Below are 14,923 nucleotides of genomic sequence, written 5' to 3'. Positions count from 1 at the left end.
CTAAACACTTGGGCTTGGGGGTGTGAGTCTTGTGAGCAGAAAAGAGTCATCTTCCTGAGTTTATGAGTTGTTGTTTGTGAGGTTCTTGCTCTGAGTTGGAGAGTTTGGAGGGGAATCATCTTGTTCTTGGTGGTTTTGAGCTCCAAGTAGCTTCCTTGGTGAGGAAAGGACTCATCTTGTTGGTCCATTTTCGTGTACCTGTAGAAACAGTACTTGGAAGGGTTGTTAGTGAGCTCTTTGGGTCATTCTTGCTGAGTTTAAGCTTGTGGTATGATCTTCAACCTTTAATCATGAGTTTAATGCTTAAAAATGGTAGCTTGATGCATGTTAAGGTTAAAAGATGATAACTTGTTGTTGGGAGAGGCTTAACACATCTAGAAATACATGATTAGGTGTTTAAAATCGGCAAAAAGGGAACCTTTGAAGGATATCTTCACGAAAATGCAGAAACTGCATTCTGTCGTGAGATATCCAGATATCTGTCGAACTGATATCCGAATATTGGATATCCGGATACGTGGTTTTGGGATATCCGGATATTGGATATCCGGATATGTGAATCTGTATATCTGGATATGCATATCCGGATATGGACAGTGAGATATCCGGATATTCTGGGATTTCGCAGAACAGCAGCTGTGCTGTGTGTACAGTAGGCTATTGGGGGTTTGTGGACCCTAGTTTGATGAAGTTGAACTTCTGTATTTAATGGATTAAGCCAGAATCATGGGATTAAGGGCTTGTGGCTTTGTTAGAAGCTTTAAGACTTGAAAACGTAATGAAAAGGCGTTGTCTTAGTATTGTATGCTTGTGGTGCATGTTGTTGATGTATTGTTGGTCCATAACAGATTGTGAATCTGCTGTGTTTGGACTTTGAGCTGTGGACTCTTGGCTTTTGGAGTTAGCTTGCAAGGTAAGCTTTCGTGTCCTCGGTTTAGCCATGTTGTGGTTCCACCATATTCGATGGGGGTATGGTTTATGCATGCTGTGTACATGCTTTTGGATATTTGATATGTTGATTGAACTTTACATGTAATGGCTTTTAATATGCATGTGTTGTTTCATCTTGACGGGAAGCCTGAGTATGTAGCGCCATACAAGATGGTGTACCGGGGTGAATGCAAGTGGTACTTGCACGGTGTGTAGGTGATAGACTTATACCTGCACTGTCTCTGGCCAGTAGATTAGTATTGACACACATGACATGATTATCTGCTGCATTGCATTGTTTTAGAAATGATAAATGATAAACTGCTTTTGAACTTATATTGCACATGTAAGTGAGCTTGGGGTGGAAGATCCTTGAGGACTCACTGACTTACTGAGATTTCTAGATTAGAGATCTTACCCCACGTTTGGGGAATGCTTATTTCAGGATCAGGTAGTATGAGTACTGATGCCTCAGGCGGCAGGATGCCGGAGCTTAGCTGATTATGTTGTTTCTGCTTATATGTTAGCATGACTGGATTTGGATGCTGTTTATGTTTTCCGCTATTTATGATATGTTGTTGTTGAGACTGATGTTGGGCATGTTGCCTTATTTGAGTGAGCATGGGGATTGTCCATGACACTTTCTGTTAGTACTTGTAGTTTGGAGTTGTATAAAATGTTAGATGGTCTGGTCTACATTGTTGTAGTTCCGTGACTAGAGCCACAATTATATTATCTATGTTATGAGGTATTTCAGTTAGCTGTTTTATTGCAATTATATACAGGCGATGTTTTATTAATTGATTATTAAGTAAGTTGGTAATGTTAATGGCATCATAATTGAAAAGAAAAAGTAATTCCGCATTTTTAATTAAGCGCAGCTTAATACGATATTATGATAACATTACCGGATATATATAGGGTGTTACACATTGCACCAATATCAAACAGACCACAATATTCCAGACACTCACTGAAATCAATCATACTCCTCCAATTCGGTGCACTACCACCCTCTTTTTCATCCCTGCTAAGATAAGAATTGAAATCTCCCAACACCATCCAAGGACCACTACATTGCTCCTTAAGGTTTTGTAATTCCGACCAAAGAACTCTTCTCTCCAACAGCCTTGGACTTGCATAAATGAACGTTGCAAGTTCTAGCTTACCATTTTCCTTCCAGAGTAAATTGGTGTGAATATACTGATGATGATGCTTTACAATGTTGACTTGGACAATATCAACATTCCAAAGTAACCAAATACCACCTGAATAACCCACTGCTTCAGTAAAAAAGTAATCACTAAAACCAAGTCTTCTAATTTTACGACCTGCTTTCAAACCACTAGAACGGGTTTCTAAAAGAACTAGAATATCTATTTTGTGTCTTTGAACAAGATCTTTTATTAAGGGGATGAAGCCTTTCTTGCCCACACCCCTACAGTTCCAACAGAAAACAAACATAAAAAACATCATCATAGTAGGACAAAGAACACACTAGTTCAAGCTCGTATAAACACGAGTAGCACCTAGGGCTTCCAAACTCGCCCAGTCTCCTTCCCCTTTATGAGTTTGGTCATACCATTTCATAAGTTTTAGAGGATCAATAGGCTTCTCCTTGTTAATATCATCTTCTCCTTCTTTACCTGCTGGAAGTGGACCCAGAGGTTTCCCTTTAAAACTCAGATTAATCTGCTTAACCAAATTCTTATTTAAAGCCAAACTGCTCTGAGTAGTTTTCTGCAGTCTAGACCCACCAGTATTTTTCTTTTGAGTAGTTTTTTTTAAGCTCAAAGCCTTTGAAGAAAGCTTATCTCCACCAAGATACTTTTTCTCAGTGGGAGAAGCCTTATTTTTAAACCCAATTCGAACTCCCATCTCCTGAAATGACTCCATACCAACCTCTTGGGACCCCTTCTTTAATAAGGTAGAGTTTGGAACAGTTCCATTTATCCCCTCATCTGGTGTTTCGCCAACTACCGCACTGCCCGTTCTTATGGAAATCCTATTATCCAACTCCATCTCAGAATTTTTCATCTCCACATTTTGTGTAACATCCATAACCATAATTGGAACCTCCTTATCAATGTTTAATTGTTGATTATTCTGCAAAGCTGGACCTTCCGGATTGACACCAGCAACATTAATTTTCATGACTGGACTTGCCATTTCTTTACGCGAAGTACTTCCCGCAATCACTGCATTTGAATTACTTTCATTCTCTCCTTATATTTAGAGAGATGTTATAATTTCTTCCATTCAATGAAAATCTTCTACACTCTTGCTCATGTTTTTTTCAATTGAATTTCCCACGTAAATTGTGTTATTTCAATTGGTGTACTTATACGTGTTGACTTAATGATTGGTGAAATTAAGACAAAATTAATTCATACTGATGGTGTCGAGGAAAATAGTTTAAATATAGTAATTATTTAATTAGTCACAGTTGCAATTGCATAAGGAGACTTCCACTTACACTTACATTTACTTGACAAATTGATGTAGTTAATAATGTATCCAAATTCTTGTTTCTCTTAATTATATTTTAGCTGTATGATATTCTGTTACCTAACATGGGAGATGGCCATAGGTGGTGACAGATGACTGTGTAAAAATGAACTACAATGAGCCAAAAGGGTATGTACGTATGCATAATGATAACAAACAAAGAGTAGGATTGTAGAGAGCTATTTATAGAGAGTTTCTTATATGAAAATGTGTTGAACAAGGTTTATCTAGTCATGCTTGGGGTCCACAACATGGGTCCGAAACATAAAAAATAAAAATGAAAGATTACAAGAAAAAAATCAAAATTGAAACATAATATCAATTTTGGAAATATATTAAAAAAATAAAGTAGAATATAACAAGTTACAGAAATTTTGAATGCGTGTCATAGTCTTAAGTCTTTTTGATATCATTTATGCATCATCAAATAATCTTTCTCTCTTAAAAAAATTATTCAAAGAAAAGAAACATATGTGATAAGGATGACTATGTTATTCTAGTCCCCTAGTCCAACTAGTGCTTACACGCGTATTTATATATAACTTACTCATCCATAAGAAATAGGGGTGTTCGCGGTCTGGATTGGATCAATTTTGGAAACAAAAATAATCTGATCCAATTCCTTCGGTTTGATCATGTAATCATCCATTTGGTTTAGATTTTTTTTCAAATCCGATCCAATCCAATTTTTCGGCTTGGATTGGATCAGTTTTTAGTTTTATTGAAAAACCTAAAAAAAATTTCGGGATTATTGTGCAAATAACATATATTTTGTATATATTGGCTTTGTAAAAAAAAAAATTAAAATACAAAAGCATCAATAAACGATAGTATAATTTTTTTTTTGGCAATGAGATATGAAGCTCTACACAGATGAAATTTTGCTAATGGGTTGTGTCTAGGTTTTTTCATGGGTTTAGTTGATTTATTAATGTGTCTCGAGTTCAGAATTTTTTGGGCTATGATTGGGGAAAATTCCAAGGAGGTAGAAGTGAATTAATATATTGGATCGGTTTTCATCAACCTCCGATCCAATTCAATTAAAATTTACAATTTTTTTGGTTCGGTCACCGCGGTTTGAATCAGTTGATGAACATCCCTAATGAGAAATGTTAGCAATATAGCCATGTTGAATACAATTTTTCAAAACAATTTTTTTTTTTTGTTTTAAAAAAATTGTGATTTAAGAGAGAGGCCCTGTTGAATACAATTTTTCAAAACATTTTTTTTTTGTTTTAATTGTGATTTAAGATAGAGAGAACATATTTGGGCTATTTTTGTTCTGTGTTTTAATTTTTAACTTTCAAAACCAAAAATGCAGAAAATATATGTTTTCATAACTATTCTATAAAACAGTTTTAAGAACAGAAAAAAAATCAGAACACAATCAAACAGACCCATAATTTTTGACATTTTCTTTTTAACACTTGTAATTTATATATTACTTGAATTTAAAATAACTGTGCAATACGCTCAATACTCATTAATTTTATTTTATTATATTTTTCCTCCTCTCTTTCAATTTTTTTAATACAAATCGATTTTTGAAACTCCAATGGATTCAACTAATTCAATTTCAGGTTTACATTTCTTCACCCTCTAAAAAAAAAAATTGTGATTCTTAAGGATCGAACTCACAGTTGTCTAAGGTTTTGTTTGAGAGTTGGTTTTAAGAGGGGAAGGAAAGGAAATGGAGGATTTTAGTAAGGCCTTCCCTTGTTTGTGAGTTTAAAAAAATGGAGGAAGGGAATTGAAGATTTTTGCAAAATCCTCCAAAACCCCTTTCACTCTTAAAATTAAAGTTCTCCCAATTTGAGGGAGAAAATATTAAAATTTACTTATTTACCCTTAGCATTAAAATGTGAAACATACATAAATGTGAATCGTTTTTAAATATGAAACTATTAAAAAAATCTCAAATACCGACATAATTTATCAACGAAAAAAATTTCATCGAAAATAGTGACGAAATATTTGACAAAAATCATATTACGTCAAAAATAGAGACGAAAAATTCTCGTCAAAACTAGAGACGGAACAAGATTTTGTCATAATAACTGACATAATTTTTTTAGGGAAAAAAAATTCAGTCAAAATTCTTGGTAAAATCTAAATTCAGTCGAAACTTTCGACCAATGTTATAAAAACCGGACCTATCCGGCCGGGCCGACCCGAAAATCGATGAATCAGTCATGTAACCGGTTCGATTTTCATATTGGACCGGCCATGTTACAGAACCGGTGTGACCCGACCGGTTTTCGTAAAAATCGGTGACCCGGTCGGTTTTAACTCTTAAACAAGGGAATGGAATACCCTTCGATTTTCTTCCTTTCCTTCCTTCCCTCCCCTCCCCCTTAAATCTCCTTTCTTCCCTTCTCCTCCAAACTCTCAAAGAAAACCCTCTCTTCCGGTTTTTCAATTTGGTTTCTAAACCTTTTTAAATCCTTGGGCAAATTTAAGCCTTAAGTTTGTTCAGCTGTTTATGGTCCTTAAATCGTCTGTCTCCACAGTAGCCCAATATGCGATTAATGAAGTCCATATTTTTCAAATAGTCTTTTATAAATTCTCTGTGTATAATCGGCTTCACAGCAGCTCCATTGATGGCCCAAATTCATTTTTCGAAAGCCCAGTTTATAGTTGGGCTTGCACAATCACAATCCCCAGCAACTATCTAAATTTCCCTTGCTGCCCCTCAAACCTCAAGTAACCCTAAATAAACCATTTTCCCTTGAATTCACGATCAAGGTATAAATACTAGTCTGCACGCCGCTTCTTCTTCTTCTTCAGCCATATAGTACCTTCGCTGCATCATTTAGGGTTTCTGCATCTGATTCGATGGTACTACGTTTTCTCGCTCTCTATTATTAACATGTATATGTTTCCGTTTGTGTTCCCCATGTTGGTGGGTACAGTTTGGTGTTGTAATTTTTGACGAGTGTGTGTGAATGAAACGCAGGGGAAGGGAACGGGGAGTTTCGGTAAGAGGAGGAACAAGACCCACACTCTTTGTGTGAGATGCGGCCGCCGCAGCTTCCACCTCCAGAAGAGTCGCTGCGCCGCATGTGCTTTCCCCGCTGCACGCAAGAGGAAATGTAACTCTTCTTCTTTCCTTAATTCCCAATTTTGTTTTCTAAAAAAAGGGTTTGTATTTTGTATTAATACTTTAATCACGTCGCGTTCAGATAATTGGAGTGTCAAGGCAATCCGTAGAAAGACCACCGGAACTGGTAGGATGAGGTACTTGCGTAATGTGCCTCGCCGATTTAAGAGTGGTTTCAGAGAAGGTACTTTCATTATGTTCTATCATACTATGTTCTATTCAGAATTTTAATCATTGTATCAAAAAACAAGTATGCTATTTTGTACTTTTATCTTTTGTTTGACCATAATTTTGTTTGAATCAGGTACTGAAGCTGCACCCAGGAAGAAGGGAGGAGCTGCCACTGCGTAAACTTTTGGAAGATCTCTGTTTACTCGGTATTGAATTACAGGATTAGATTGTTTTTCTTTTTCTTTTTGGTGACTGGGGCAAGTCTCTTGGAACATTTATTTTTACAGCCTCATTGGTTCTCTCTCTTTTCCATTTTGATTTGTAGTTGCTTTATATTTCAACAAGATGATTATAAGACTTATTGATTGTTTAGATGGATTATAATAGTTTTGGCTTTAAATGGTTTTCTTTTGGGAAATAGATACCCGCTAGTCCCCATTACTATTTTAGGCATTCATCTTGAAATTTCCCATAATGATAAATAGTGAGCCATTTTTAGTTATGGGAAGGTAGTTTCGGTAACCTGGTTTGCTTGCCATGACTGTTTGACAGTTTTGTGCACTTGTTATCTCGTTGGCTTCGATTCTATAGTTTGTACTAGGAGAACGCTATCCTCCTGTCATGACTGATGCCAAAGGCAGTTTTAGGTGGTGTTTGATGATGTCTGGTTTGCACAAAAAACGAATTTGCTAGCTGTCTTCATTTTATGAGTTTCTTGAATCTTGATTAAGTGTCAATTAGATCAATGGACAACACGAGATGTGAACTTAGTGATCTTGTTATTCTTTACTTGTTCTGTAGATTGGGCTTTGTTTTTATGAGCTGTTGAAGTAACATTTGACTTTGGATTTTGCTTCATCTTTAAGATGGCTCTGTTTCACAAGTACAAAATTTATTTGGATTAGTTAATCTTAGCTCAAGTTTTGAATGTTATTGAACTTCACATGTGCAATAAATGCATATCAAGATGTAAATCTGAAATATGCTACCCCACTTGGTCTGAACAGGATATCGAGGTGTCACTTTTTTTTAAATATAATCCTAATAGTTACTTATTATTTGCGGTTTGGCAATTGATGGTGGAAAATTTATATCCAGCATTCGACGAATTTGAGAAATTGGGCTCTCGGAAACACTGTCTGATGCGTTATTTAAAGTATAATTCTCCTCAATCAGGCATATTTATAGGCAGAAGTTTGCTTGAGAAAATATTAGCAAGAAAATAATCGGATAAGAAATAATTTACTTGTTGTGCACGTGATTCCCCCAAGAAGCCTAAATTTGGAAGATAGACCTGTTAAAGTATTGCGGATAATTTTTGGAAAAACGAAAAAATGGGTCATGATAACAGATGATGTTATAGGTCAAGTTGTTCCTTTTTGTTATATGTCAAGTTTTAAATTGTTGGTTAAGTGGTTTTCTGGCTAGACTCAATGATTTGACTTGCTAAAGGGTAGTGAGTTTATTTTTTGAGAGTTATAATTTCTGTAGAGTGGAGAGGCATGAATCCAAAACTGTATTAGTGAGGCTTATAATGAAGGTCAATTTGGTAATTAATTATTAATAAAGGGTTATAAGGGTCAAAAAAAACCCAAGACCTCATCTTCTCCAATGCTTAATATAATTTGTTGAGGTAGGATCCTTTGAAATCAGTGTTAAATTTGAAGTTTGACACCTCATCTGAAAGCCATTAGATCAAAAAAGAACAATGGTGTCACATGCTTACAAATTAGAGTCGTTGATTTTTTTTATCTAATGACTATCAGATGTGGTGTCAAACTTTAAATTTGACACTGGTGTCAAATGATTCTACCTCTCATTTGTTACTTGGTTATGAATTTTCATCTATTAGTTAGATTTGATTTGAGATTACAAAGTAGAAATTTCATAGCTCATCAACAATCGCTTCTTGTAAACGGATATCAATTCTGCAAACACTTTCGAGTTCGCACATATAACGCTCGATTTCAGCTCCCCATTCTTCCTCTCTTACCTGAGCTTGAGCCAAAGTTCTTTGACGGCAAGGTTGGAACTCTGTTGGCGAGGGCTAATCGGATGCTCTGAAAATGCACATAGGGTGTGGAATCGACTGCTGGAAAGGGAGTTCAACGTCTAGGATAGAATCTACAATTGAATCGGATTAAATTCATGATTCTTTCTTTTTTCTATTTTTAATTAATGATGTTTAAAAAACGTTAAAATTAGATGTCTAATGAATAAAATAAACAATCAAAATTTATGTCGTTTGTGACAAATGGATGAATAAGGATGTCTGTTAGTCTCATTCTTTCTTCGGTGTCAAAGTTTAATACACCCGTTGTTCTAATGAGAAATAGCCTTTGGAGCCATACTCTGAGAATAAAGTGACCGGAGAAGGTTAAACGAGATCACCACCAAGTTATGCCAAAAATAGGATGATTTTTTTTTTTTTTTTTTGGTATCCTGGATGATTTTAAGTTTCATAGTGTTAATATGCAAGTAAGCCTAAGTTTAAAAGTTTGTATGCTCTTTTTATTAAATTTAATTGTTGCTTAAAAAGAAAGTGTTACCGTTGCTATTTTCATGTTTTCCGCACTTATAATACAGGTACAATTATTAAATTTAATAATTAATAAAAATAAAAAATAATTTACTTACCAACGGGAAATGTTATATTTACAATTTCTTTTCACTTACAACCTTTTACAATTAAATTTTTAATCGTTGATTTTTGTCAATTTAATAATTATAATTTATTGATCACACATATTAATTAATTATTAAATCTAAATAAATTATAACCGTTAAATTGACGGAAATTAACGGTTAACATTTGGTTACAATAGGTTGTAAGCGAAAAGATATTGTAAATATAACATTATTATTTCTTAAAATTTAAAAACTAGTTAATATCTCGTTCAAAAGGAAGGTTATTCCCGTTCAAAAGGAAGGTTATTCCCGTTCAAAAGGAAGGTTATTCTTTTCGCTTACAACCTCTTACAGTCAAATTTTAACGGTTGACTTTCGTTAATCTAACGGTTATATTTTATTAGATCATACTTATTATTAATTATTTTTAATAAATTATAACCGTCAGATTGACGAAAATCAACGTTAAGATTTGGTTATAAGAGTTGTAAGCGAAAAAGGTAGTAAATACGAGGAAGGTTATACTTATCACCAATTAAGTTTATCATATCTTACCATCAAATTTTAATTGTTGATTTTTGCCAATCTGACGATTATAATTTACTGAAAATTAATAATTAATTTTTAAGTGTTATCCAATAAATTATAACCATCAGATTAGCGAAAATAAACAATTAAAATTTAATGATAAATTGTGATGAACTTAATTGGTGGTAAATATATTCTTTCCCTGTAAATATATCCTCCCTCCACATTCAAATATGTAAAAATATATGGGGCAAGATATACTTACCACCAATTAAGTTTATCATTTTTTACCACCAAATCTTAATTATTGGTTTTTGTCAATCTGATGGTTATAATTTATTGCAAACTAATAATTAATTAATAAATATAATCTAATAAATTATAATCGTCATATTGACAGAAATCAACGATTAAGATTTCATGGTAAGAAGTGCTAAACTTAAGGGTTCACTTTTTCTGCTGTTAATGCAGATAAGTTATCTGCAGGAAACTTAATACGACATCGTTTTAGAGGGAAAATCATGGTGTTTTTGTATTTTAATTTATTTTAGGGTTATTATAGTCTTTATAATTATAATTATTTAATTTTTCAATCCTAAAATGACGTCGTTTTTGGAGTAAATGCAGATAATTTATCTGCAGTAACTGCATAAATATTTTTTCCTAAACTTAATTGGTAGTAAGTGTATCTCTCCCCAAAATATAATAAGTGAAAGTGAATTACATATATCTTTATATATTTTAGTTTCTCCTCCCCCATTTCCATGCCAGGGAAATCGCAATAGTAATTTGTTTTTCTTTGAAAAATGGAGTAGGATATTGTAACAATCAATTAGTGTTACTATCAATGTTACTACCAATCAATTTCATCAATGTTATTACCAATCAATTTCACTGTTAGATCGGTTATGTTGATTCAACGATTATATTTATTTCCATCTTTGTATGGTTATGATTTCTCATATTTAATGTAAAAGCATTAAATATGGGAAATCATAACCATACACAGGTGAAAATAAATATAAAATATTGAATATGGGAAATCATAACCATACAAAGATAAAAATAAATATAACCGTTAGATCAACATAATCGATCTAATGGTGAAATTGATTGGTAGTAACACTAATTGATTGTTACATTATCCTTCCCCTAAAAAATACTTACCTTTTCAATTTATTTTAAGAGTTAATTAAATAGACATACTATATAAAGAAAAATCTTTTAAAATATATAAAAATTGCATTTATTTTTTTTTAAAATGAAAAATAAAAAGAAAACTTGTGGGCATTTTGGGCGGCATGTGGTAGCTGGATGGCATTGGTTTGTGTAGAGTAATCATTGATCTATTTGTGTTGCGTGTATTTCTAAATGTAATTGCTAATTTGCCTAATTGGTTCCTCTTCATGCACTTGTCCCGCAACCTCTGTAGCTCATACAACACAAAACAAATCTTATTTCCCAGAAACAAAGTTCCAATTATTGTCTTCATCCATGGCATCTCGCCGCCGTATGTTATTAAAGGTCATAATCCTCGGAGATAGCGGGTATACTTTCCCTTTAAAAATAAAAAAAAATTAAAATAAAATAAATTCTATGGTTATTGCTACATTGAAATCATGAGATGTTAAATAGTGAAAAAAAATAAAATTAAGGAAATAATTAACGATCTTTTACTTTCTTAAAAACATGAAGTTTCTCGTTAATAGAAATGTTTTTTTTTTTTTTTTTGCCCCTCATGAAAAATCGTTTTAGATTCGATAACTTTAAGGAACAGTTAGATGTAATTTCAGTTCTTTGCTAATCGGTATTTATTTGTTTATTGGCAGGGTTGGTAAAACATCACTGATGAATCAGTACGCTGGAAACTCCCTTTATTTTATTTTATTTTGTGTATTCTTATGTTTGATCAATTGATTTGTGTCCATACTAATACTATCATGGAATGATGAATATAACTTTTCCCCCTGTATATAGGTATGTGAATCGTAAGTTTAGTAATCAGTATAAGGCTACCATTGGCGCCGATTTTCTAACTAAGGAAGTTCAGTTTGAAGATAGGTTGTTCACATTGCAGGTATGAGTTTGGAGAACATGTTGTTCTTTTTCGATAAAAATGTCAGAATAATTTTGGTACTTGTACAGTCTTACTGATGTTTTCTCCAGATACAATTGAAGGAACCGTGTCATTATGCTCGGGATTGAGCTATTATGTTTTTTTATTTCATTATCAGCTTGTATTTAATCTAAATCAGTTTTACTCGTCTCATCAATGTGTTTTGTATTAGATCTATAGCATTTTTTCAAATACATTGTGCGATTCATGTTGCTATAACAAATGAATTAGCTTAAAGTGTATGCGATCCCATTGGGAACTTAGTTTCTTTTTAATGATTAATTTTCATAAGCAAGCCTATACTGTAAAATTGTTTGCTTCTCCCCCTGATATTGATTTTCTTTTTACAATTCTTTCCCAATTCTACTACTGCATGTGGACTTTCTTGCAATGGACAGCTATGTGGATTATAATTTTTTTGCACTACCTTCCATTCCCATTTTAATTTATAAGACCTTCTGCTTTTCAAGTGAAAAGAGAAATAAGAAGAAAGTATTCTGGTATTGTGAAGCTCCCTTGTTTTTTGTTCTAGTTGTTTTCTGTATGTTGTGTGAAATGACTGCCATTGTGCTTGAGATATGATGCCATGGATGAGGCAAGTGCTTGATGGTTTCTGCTGTATAAAACGATCAATGTTTTGGTTGTCTTGTAGACCATTATATTCATTGAATGATTCTGTATTCTTCAATATTTTTGAAGAATGTAGAAGAGTTATCATATGTTTGAAGTTTGCTCATAATTCACATTCATTTGGGAGAAACTTCTATATTTAATTATTTAAGATAGAGATGTTCTTGTATGTGCAGATCTGGGATACTGCTGGTCAAGAGAGGTTTCAGAGTCTTGGTGTGGCCTTCTACCGAGGTGCAGATTGTTGTGTCCTTGTTTATGATGTAAATGTGGGGAAATCTTTTGAGAACCTTAACCACTGGCGAGAAGAATTTCTCATTCAGGTGGTTTTTAATCTTTGGTTTCAGACTAATCTCGACATAGTACTAAAGAATAGTGACTGAAACTCATGTAATTGATTTTGTTTTTCAGGCTAGTCCGTCTGACCCTGAAAACTTCCCATTTGTGGTGTTGGGAAACAAAATAGATGTTGATGGTGGGAATAGCCGAGTTGTAAGTTACTTATCACCTCGTAGCGTAATTGGTTCTTGACATATATGAAATTTTTGTGCTGAATTCAATCTCTTCTGTTACAGGTTTCTGAGAAGAAAGCAAAGACCTGGTGTGCTTCCAAGGGGAACATACCATACTTTGAGACCTCTGCAAAAGAAGGATTTAATGTTGAAGCTGCTTTCCAGTGTATAACCAAAAATGCACTCAAGAATGAACCCGAAGAAGAATTGTGAGTTTTCCCGAATTCTAGTTTTCTTAATGCATATTGTTTACTGTGGATCATTATAAATATTTTTATGGTAGGATATCAGAATTTAAGAAAGTGAGGCTTGGAGCCATGGTAAGGTTGCTCTTTATAATTAGAAGGTCACGAGGTTGACTCTGAGAAATAGCCTATTTGCAAAAGTACTAGGGTAAAACTTTGTACAATCGATTCTCACTCATATCCTTGCAAGTCGGAAAGTCTTGTACACCAGGATTTTTCCTTTGCTCTTTAGGATATCAGATATTAAGAAGGACAAGGAGGAGAAAAAAAGATCAATCTTATTTTAGGCTGTAGTGGTTTCAATTCCCTTCTTTGAATTTATTGTTTTTCATTAAACCACTAGGAAAAAAATAATGAAAAAGATTGGCTAGTTTAACCCAGAAAACCAGATGATCAGAATTGGTGATGGAGAACCGGTTTGAATCTTTTTTTTTTTTAAAAATCCACCAAAAATATTTTTGAACCAAATAAAGACCCATATATGAATTGTTATTAATTAGCCTCTTATTGTTGTTGTTTTTTTATGTTGCAGGACATATAATATGGTCCTTTTATGCTAATTTGAAATTTTATCTAACTTGGTCTTATGATTTTATGTTAGTTAGTATCTTATGTAATATTAAAACATATTTAATTATCACCGGTTTGACCACTATCGTACTAGACTACTAGTGAACTGTGATGAATGATCCAGTGTTATTAAGAACATTGGGAAAGAACGAATAATTTGTTATTTCAATTGAAACAATAGCTAGTTTCAAGTCATTCTTTTTAAGGAGGATCCTAGGAGCACTATCTTTAATTGCTGGATATTTCCTTTGATTGGTGGTTGTTGATTATGGTTATGACAGATACATGCCTGAGACAATTGATGTTGGTGGTGGTGGACGGCAGCAGAGGTCCACAGGCTGTGAATGTTGACTAGAGTTCTTCATACTAGCTTGACTTGCTTGTTTGGTGCCAAACTACAACGTCCTTCAAATAGGTGATGTATTAGTCAGCTATTTCAACAATGAAAAACATAGGACAACTTAGAAATTCGCTATCTTGTATCTCACTAGTGGGTTAGATGTCCTCCTGTTTACTTTTCTATTTACTCATATCTTATAATATTTGTAACAAATGTTTCTCCCCGTTGTATTCCATCAGGAAATATATAATGAGAATTCCAAGTTGTGTTTTGCTTATGTCATGCAAGTTCCAAGTTTAAGTATTGCTTTAAATTGTATTGTGTTTATGTGGTGCCAGATATTCCTTATTGTGTTTAGATAGAATGTTTCAAATAATAGTCCTTTAATGAGGTCTCACATTTCTTATAGTTGCACACACACGCACACGCATAGCTGGCATATTATTTTTGTTTGATGCGTAGAATTATTTAGACTCAAGCATGGTACTGCAGTTGCCACTTGAATTGTTGTTGTTGGAAGGAAGAAGGTGAAAACCCTACTCTCTGATTCTTTGTGGGAACCAACTAGTGATGGAAATGGTGGGCTGGCAGTGTGGTGGAATTAAATTGTGTGTGCCTCGGTGGAGACTTTTGAGCATACTTTGT

General features: G+C 33.8%; 2 protein-coding genes across 2 annotated transcripts; both read left to right on the top strand.

Annotated features, from left to right (window-relative positions):
• The first annotated feature begins 6,151 nt into the window (after positions 1-6,151).
• LOC133293788 (large ribosomal subunit protein eL37x) lies at positions 6,152-7,116 on the top strand. Its single transcript, XM_061492393.1, has 4 exons — positions 6,152-6,276; positions 6,395-6,530; positions 6,621-6,722; positions 6,843-7,116. The coding sequence occupies exons 1-4, from the start codon at positions 6,274-6,276 to the stop codon at positions 6,887-6,889; spliced, it is 288 nt and encodes a 95-aa protein (XP_061348377.1). The 5' UTR covers positions 6,152-6,273; the 3' UTR covers positions 6,890-7,116.
• Positions 7,117-11,203: 4,087 nt separating this feature from the next.
• LOC133293785 (ras-related protein Rab7-like) lies at positions 11,204-14,707 on the top strand. The gene is made up of 7 exons (XM_061492388.1): positions 11,204-11,412; positions 11,695-11,721; positions 11,843-11,942; positions 12,788-12,934; positions 13,023-13,103; positions 13,187-13,332; positions 14,220-14,707. Exons 1-7 carry the CDS (start codon positions 11,360-11,362, stop codon positions 14,287-14,289), a joined length of 624 nt encoding a protein of 207 aa, XP_061348372.1. The 5' UTR covers positions 11,204-11,359; the 3' UTR covers positions 14,290-14,707.
• The last annotated feature ends 216 nt before the right edge of the window (positions 14,708-14,923 follow it).

The sequence above is a fragment of the Gastrolobium bilobum genome, unplaced genomic scaffold (assembly GCF_033153095.1).
Source record: "Gastrolobium bilobum isolate Gb01-03AN ecotype WA unplaced genomic scaffold, APGP_CSIRO_Gbil_v1 utg54693, whole genome shotgun sequence".
Classification (NCBI taxonomy): Eukaryota; Viridiplantae; Streptophyta; class Magnoliopsida; order Fabales; family Fabaceae; genus Gastrolobium; species Gastrolobium bilobum.
The sequence above is the reverse complement of the archived record's forward strand: the minus strand, read 5'-3'. Positions and strand labels throughout refer to the sequence as shown.